General features: G+C 43.5%; 1 protein-coding gene across 1 annotated transcript; it reads right to left on the bottom strand.

The window, feature by feature from the left end:
- Positions 1 to 6,688: 6,688 nt before the first annotated feature.
- On the bottom strand, positions 6,689 to 7,594 carry LOC147703195 (taste receptor type 2 member 7-like). The gene has a single exon (XM_086929481.1). The coding sequence runs from the start codon at positions 7,592 to 7,594 to the stop codon at positions 6,689 to 6,691; it is 906 nt and encodes a 301-aa protein (XP_086785607.1).
- Positions 7,595 to 7,976: the final 382 nt, after the last annotated feature.

Below are 7,976 nucleotides of genomic sequence, written 5' to 3'. Positions count from 1 at the left end.
TGAATTAGAAACAAATTGACATCCTACAGTAGTTGTTCCGTACTGCCTGTACACAAGGCTGCTAGAATTATGCGATTCTGCAGCCCGTCTTTACCGCATAATTATGAATTTACCTCATTTGCCACATAATCCATCATCTGCTGCATTATCTGCAGATTTTAACAAAAAAGCAAATATTAGTACCAGTTCCACATCCAAATACTGCTCGCTGTAAGTAACTGAAAGGTGACCAGTTAACCTTTGTGAAAGACCTTCCACTGCACGGCAGCCTGTGTTGCAGCATTTTTAGTACATTTTGATCTGTTGGAGCTGATAACAAGATGTGTTTTTTTTTTAAAGTCTGCAGATTATGCAGTAGATGATGGATTATGGGGCAAATTAGTTAAATTCATAATTACGCAGTAAAGACAGCGGCTGCAGAATAATTCTTCAGCCCCAGAATCATATATTTCCAGTGGCCTTGTGTACAGGGAGTTTCCGTAGGATGTCAATTTGTTTCTAATTCACACAAAAATTAAATACCTGTAAATGAACTATACAATTATTTCAACATATGCCAGCAGTTACAAAAGCACGAATGAAGCACATTCTGTTTTGCAATTCTGAAGTAACGAAAATAAAGATTTTAATAAGATCACAACAAACCTTGTTTATGCACAAGTGATAAATACTGTTTTGTATTGCGCATTTGTATAGCACTTACTACCCATATGTGTGGCACTGAAGGACTTACCTACATGGGCAGCAAGCTAAGCCAGATAGGGTGGTATGTGGTTAGAAGGGCGTTGTCTTTGTTTTGTGATCCGAGTTGGGAAGTGTTTCCATGTTATATGTGATGACCACTGAGGTGCGGTTATCATGATATGAGATGCAGTGTGTAGCTGTGTGGTGGATGATGAGGTGTGAGAAAGAGCACAATTTATGGTTTTTCAGTACATTGGCAGCTTTGCTTACATTTCACGCAACGCAATGCAGAAAAACATCTTGCTGCACTGTGCTGCATGAAAAGCAGATAGCAGAAATGCACCATTTTTACAAAGATATGGCACATTATTGCTGTCTATTTAACATTGGTTTCCTGTGCTAGGTCTGGCTCCTACGGAGGTACCCTTACGCCATGGTTCAAGGGTGCCTGCATTACAGGCAGGTTTGTTTGTGTGCAGGAAGAGACAACTTCCTGCACAAACACAATCCATGGAGGCGCAATGCACCACAAATAGAATGAGGAAGTAACAGGAAGAAATAAATACATTTCTCCTTGTTAAGCTTCACTGGGGAAGGTGTTTCAATTTGATACATTCCCACATTTACTAACTTCCTTAAACCTGGGAATGCTTCAAATTCCAAAGGTGAATGTATAAGAACAGTACTGGTGATGGACAACCCTTGTAGCAGACATGTCTTGCGTGAATGTAAGAGGTGCAAGCATCACCTGGCTGCCGACCACTGAGTGTTATGGTATTAGTATCAGTGTGGGCCAGAAATGTTATGTATGAACTTACATAACTATATAATACCCCGGCGGAGCATAGGTCAGATCTCCTTAACTTACCTACCTACCGAACGTTGCTGGTTTGGGTTGTTTCCAATCTGTGGATTACAAGCTGAAGATTGAGTTTGAGGGTGCAACTGTCTTTTCAAGTTCTGTTGCAGGGATGTGGGGTGGTGTAGATGGCTTGGAAATAGCCATGTTTTCGACTGTTTTCTGAAGTGTACAGGTGCCTCGATGCTTCAAATGCTGGCTGGTATCTGGTTCTGGAGCTTGGCCTCTTATTCTGAGAAACCAGTGCATCCCACAGAATTCTTATGGTAAGGTGGTATGATTATGCTACAAGACTGGAGTATTGTGTCCTGGTTATGTATTGCTTGAATGTAGCTTGTAAGTATTGCTGTGCTTTTCTTTGGAATCTCTGTCAACAATGCAAAGTGCCTTCAACATTGCCTTTTTTGCTATAGACAGCCATTGGAGTGATTTCAAGACTGCAGTCATGCATTCTCTTGGGAGAAGGCAGAGAAGAAATAATGCAGCACTATGTTGGATGAGTTGTATTTTGTGTATTATGAATGTGGGTGTGACAAGGCATAGGCTATTGGCTTAGTCAAGCTTGGAGATTATGAGTGTGAGAATGGTTTGCACTTTCTGTTGGTATCCAAGGTATGGGAGGATGCAACACAGTATTTTCATTATGTAAGAGGCACTCTTTTTTATGTTGTTAACATGTGGTAAGCAATATGGGCCTTAATCCATAGTTACCCCAAGGGTTCTGACTTATCTTGATATTGTTGAAGGGGCTTCATGTTCCTAAGGCCATATGGTGGTAGGCTGTTATCTTTTTCACTATCAGCAAGTCCAGGGCCGGCTTTAGGGTGGTGCAATTGGTGCAGCCGCACCTAGTGCTGACTTTGGTGGGGGGCGCTGTGTCTAAGAATAACTTTTGGTTAAAAAGCACATGAACTTCCTTGTGCATCCTGGAGTTTTCAGGCAATAGTAAATGTGTAAATGTCAAGATAACTCTGGTGATTAATGTTGTACTGGTGGGAGATCGGAATTTTGTCTAGTGGCAGTTTTGGCTCATCGTAAAGTAGCGCAGAGGGTTAATGTGCCTGCTGCAAAGAACGTGTACCATGGAGATCACAGAACTGAGTGTGAGCGAACTGTGAGTAGCGCTATAATTTTTTTTTATGTTTGTCACAGAGAGGCTATGGAGAGATGAGGTGCACTGCTGGAGAGGGGTAGTGAGGGAGTTCAAGAAGAAGGAGTTCATGGTGTGGCACGAAAAAAATATTGTCGCAATGGCGAAACCAGCGCTAAAGCTGGCCCTGCTTCTGGCATCTGTGTGTTTGACCTACAGGTCCTAAAATTGAATTCAGGCAGTCTTACTAAGTGCCAATACGTTGATGAGCTACTGTGCCATTAAACAAGGGTTGTTTGTCATTATATTGTATACAAATATTTGGTCTGAGATTGAAATAAATATTATTTCCAATATATTATTCACAAAACTATCGTGCAATTGGTAGTAGATTTTCTAATATCGACTCCGACTGGATAAATATTTGTAAAGCATGTTAAGGACACAATATGTCTGTCAGGCAAAAATCTTATACGGATATTCTGGTACCCACCCTCGATGTAAGGATGCCTAATTTTGTTTGCTTTGCCAAGAGATGCTTCATAAATAAAGAGGAATTTACTGGGAAGTTTAATTAAAGGTATAAAAAGGCGTAAAAGGCTACATAAGCAGTCCCAGAGGAGCTAAGTCCATCTCAGACTGGATTTGACTTTGAACTCTTGAAACAAAATTTTGCTTTTACAAACTTACGCAAATTTGTGCACACGGTAGAATCCTCATCATGAAAAGCATGTGCTACGAAAACAACCTCAGAATGAGGTACAAACCTGCATGTGACTGCCCATTTGCCTGTAGGGAAGCAGCAGGGCTGCCTGGATTGGACTTCAGAACTGATGTCCATTGGTTCTAGGTGGTGGCCTAGGGAGCTGGGACCTCCTCCAAAACCTGTTTCTGAACTGAAAAATCTTGGTGTCTGGCTAGACTCCAAACTAACCTTCTCATTCCATACTAAGAAGGTGGCATCTATGTGCTACGGCATCCTGCGTAGTTTGAGGCCTATCCTCAAATTTTTTGATGCCCCCACTCGCCAGATGGTGATTCAGGCCAGCATACTTTCGAGACTCGACTATGCGAGCTCATTGTTGGTGGGCGCCAACCAGGCGGAAATCCTGCGACTCCAACGAGTGCAGAACACGGCAGCCAGGGCCCTGGTGGGTCTGCCTCGCTTCTGCTCAGCCCGCAGTACAATTTCTAAATTGCACTGGTTGCCAGTAATCAGACGCATAGAGTTTAAGATCCTTTGTTTTGCGTTTAAAATCTTAAAAACTGACACTCCCACCATCCTTCAGCACCTTCTGACCTTGTACACCCCTTCGCGCAGCCTTCGTTCTGCTGGCCAAAATCTGGCACTTGTTCCTCGCTTCCACAATTGTAGATTAGGTGGCCGATCGTTTACGGTGCTGGCCTCCAAATTGTGGAATGCACTTCCTGTTGACATTCGTTCTTTAGATGACCTTTTTGCTTTCAGGAAAGCTGTTAAAACGTATCTTTTCCCTATGCCTTATTAATTATCCCCTCTTTATTTGTAATGTTAGTTATGTTACCTCTTCCTGTTATAGCGCCGGGACGCCCCTTCGCTGGGGCAGCTGTGCGCTCAAAAATTCAATTAACATAACATAACATTCTGGCGTGCTCCAGCCCTGGCAGTGGAACAGCATCTGTACTTTACCTCGAGATCTAGGTGCCTTGGCAGACCTCTTCATGAGCCCCGGTAATGGAGAGTCAGAGTTTGCAGCTGGCTATGATGGAGGTATATCTACAGACAGTGGCGGCCGCCACTAACAAAGGGTGGTGGGAGGGTGAGTGAAGGAGGGGGGTGGGAGAGGAATATTAATTAAAAAAATTACCTGATGCCACCGACCGCCACCTGCGTCACGTCTCTTGTGCTGGCCTCTGCCTGTGTCCCAGCAACCCCTGGGACAAACTCTCATATTATCCTTGTGTTGCAGGGATTGGTCTGTTGGCCTGAAAAGACACCCTGCTCAGACCAGGGAGTCTGTCTGGGTTTTTCCAGTCCATCTGCTCAATGCAGAAAAGGAGAAAACCTAAGTGCGCATGTGTGTTTTGGTCGGCCGGCCAAACACACATGAACAATTAGGGAGTGCACAAGCACTTCTTCTCCACCCGCCCACGCCCCGCCCCTCCATGCAGATGCTGGCAAACGAAAACTAAAATAATACTAGAGCATCGTTTTATTTTTTATTTTTTGTTTGCTGGCTCTGAGCCAGGCAGCGGGGCGACGCTCCTTCATCATTGCAGAGGAGGCTGGAGCGCTCTTCAGGCTGAGTGTACTGCATCAGTGTTACATGGCCGAACTCACAGGGATTCTGAAAAGGCCACGCATCACATTAGGAACAAATGTTGCGAATGAGCCATGCATGATCAGCAGGAGTGCTGGGGTGTGACATGTAGCTGGTGTTGCATTTATGAGCACATTGTTTCAAACATGTTACTAAAGCATGGTGTGGTGGCGCACAGGCAGCAAATTTGTTATTGAATCGTTAACTTTGCACATTCATTTTACTGATCAAACTATGTAGTGCACAAATTATAATGTGTAGAACGTGGCATTTCAGCGAATGTTTGTCATTTACGCATCAAGTAAAGTGCCTTGGTTGGTTTTGATCTTATAAAAATCTGAATTTCCAACACACTTCGAAATTAAACAAACTTTCGTTCCAAATGTGCTTTCCTAACTGGTTTCTTAGTTTGTATTGTTTTTGCACTTCGTTTATAGATAGTTAACATTTTTTGCGTTTTAAAAGAAAACAACATGCTCCTGCCTTTCCTTTCACACAAGCAGGACAGTCAAATAGTTCATTTTACAAAATTCTCTCATTTAACAGTAAGATCAAGAAAAGTGAACACCAGTCCCCATGGTAAAAGCATTGGCCACAATATGTCAGGAGGCTAGACTGATATTTGATCTGTCTTGGAAAGCACAGCAAATGTGACAAGATAAAAACAAAATGTGCACTCATCTTTAGGCCATTTCCCCTCTGTTTTGTTTCTTCTAATCTGTTTTTACATCACTGTGTTGTGTTATTCTGCTATAGGGCTCAATAAAAGCGCCGGGACACACTTTTTGAGTAGCCGTGCGCTATACAAAACAATATATAACATAACATAACATAACATAACATAACATAACAATGCTCATTCACCTTCGGAACTCCAGCGTGGTTATTTTGCTCCCCACACTCCTGCTTCCAGCGCCTACGGAGATGCATGTGGGACCAAGAACTAATATAGCTGAAGGTGCTGCATGGTAGGGTGAGGAGCTTTGTGCAAGTGTCAGTAGTAAGGGTCATGGTAATCCAGAATTGAGGTTCAGTGATAACACAGGGCCAATTAACAAATGCCAAACACGTCCAATGCTTGTGAGATCAGAACATTAGACTGCCCCTATTCTTCAAACTATAGAGCTACAAACGTGACCAGGGCATCCAGAGTCTTCTGTGGACCTCAGCCTGATAACAGATAAACTGGATGGATTTAGTTACTCAGCCTTCCTAAAACCATACAGAGACGTTTTAAGGCATGGAGAAAGTGGGCTCTGACCCGGACTCTAGCCTTTCAGGGGACCCCTGATAGAGCCAGCTATGTTCTACAGAGTCTTGCCCTGATGACTTTGAATAATGTTTCAAAAAATTGTTTTAAATAACTTTTTTCTATCATTTATTTTTTAACGTGTGAGAGCTTAATAAAGACATTTTGCAGACAAAACGTGCTTATGTTCCATGCAACATCAATATAAAAAGTTTCTTTTAGATCAAAACAGGACCTCACATGTGAGAAATGGGAGGGTGTGACAGAGAATATTTGCAGTAAATTACTAAGCTGCTGCTGTGTTACAATACTGAAAGCACATATCACTGTCCCTGAATATCAGATGTGCACACACATTTAGAATTTGACCAAAGAGGGCATGAAAAGCGGAAACTGGATCATAAAATCAAAGCTGTTTCGAATAAGGGCCCCCAAACTCCATGTGGTCCAGGGCCCCCAAAATCCTTAGAACGTCCATGAAACCATTCAGGAGAAGAATATCCACTCTAGCCAACAATCCTGTATTGGAGAATGCGTTGGAATTCCCGCTTCAGCTTGGCATTTCCCTGGATCAAGATGGCAGCTTGCATAGTGGGGTAGATGTAAATGACAGTAATGCACACTATGACCCAGCCTTTTCCTGGTGGCAAAGTATCAAAGGCGATTCCGATGTTGGCCAGGTGGAAGCAGGAGTAGAGGAACAGGAGACCGCTGATGGTCTTGGCAGCTCCTGAAAGTGCTTCCAGATGGGACGGGCTAGTACTGCCAGCACTTTGCCTCATGCGATAAGCATGCCTACCAAAGGACAGGAGGACAAGTGCAATGGAAACAACCCCACTGGTAAGAGGCAGAGCAGCATTAAGAATCCCTTGAAACAGACCGTAGGGCATACTACAAATGAGTCTCACGCCAAAGTACTCAGTGCTGTTGAGTGTTGCATTTGGAGGGAATGCTGCGGAAATGTACCAAAAGGCAGGCAGGTTTAACACCAGAGAACCAGCAGTCGACACAAAGAGCATGGAGGACACCCATATGGAGATTCTCCGTTTCAACCATGAGAGAAGAGGATGGTTGAGCGGGACGATCTTCACGCAGTAGAAGAGACACATGGCGGCAGTAAGCCAAGAGCTGGAAGTAAACGACAAGCTGAAAAGGAAAAAGGAAACTCGGTACATGTTTGTGATGTAGTAGAGACTTGGCCACTGAAAAGACATAGCGCTGTCTACCACTCTGGTGCACAGGAAGGCGGTGTTGTTCAGAGCCACAGTCGTAATGATGAGATCGATGTGGTTCAGCCTCCCGCCTCGCAGTCGGTCCGCCACATTCACAGCCATAATGAAGACATTGGAAACAAGCCCAGTAGAGTAGATTAACCCCTGAAGCAGGAGTAAGGTTTCACTAAAAGACAGCATCCTTACACTGTCGCAAACACAACAAAACACCTTACAGACTGGGGACTGTGTTTGGAGTGAGTACTAGAACTCAATGCTGGTCTCCCGATGTTTTTTGAAGACAAAGAACGCTTGAGATTTTGCATGGATGTAAATTCAAGAGGACTCCATTACATGTTCAAACATGCAAATGGTTTCGCCTTAGGTGAGGATGGAAATTGAGCCTGTTCTATTGAGCTTTTTTTAGGTTTGAGTACAGACAAATATACCTGTCTGTCAAGGCTTATGTAAGCTTTGGTGTGCCAGGCGAATACTTGAGCAGTCCACTCAGTTACAGTGAAAAAGCAGTTCACCAGTGTAGATTTGAACCTACACCTACACTGGGCACACAGCATTCGAGAAA

The sequence above is a fragment of the Lissotriton vulgaris genome, chromosome 7 (genome assembly GCF_964263255.1).
Source record: "Lissotriton vulgaris chromosome 7, aLisVul1.2, whole genome shotgun sequence".
Taxonomy (NCBI): Eukaryota; Metazoa; Chordata; class Amphibia; order Caudata; family Salamandridae; genus Lissotriton; species Lissotriton vulgaris.
This window is presented reverse-complemented; position numbering and strand designations above follow the sequence as displayed.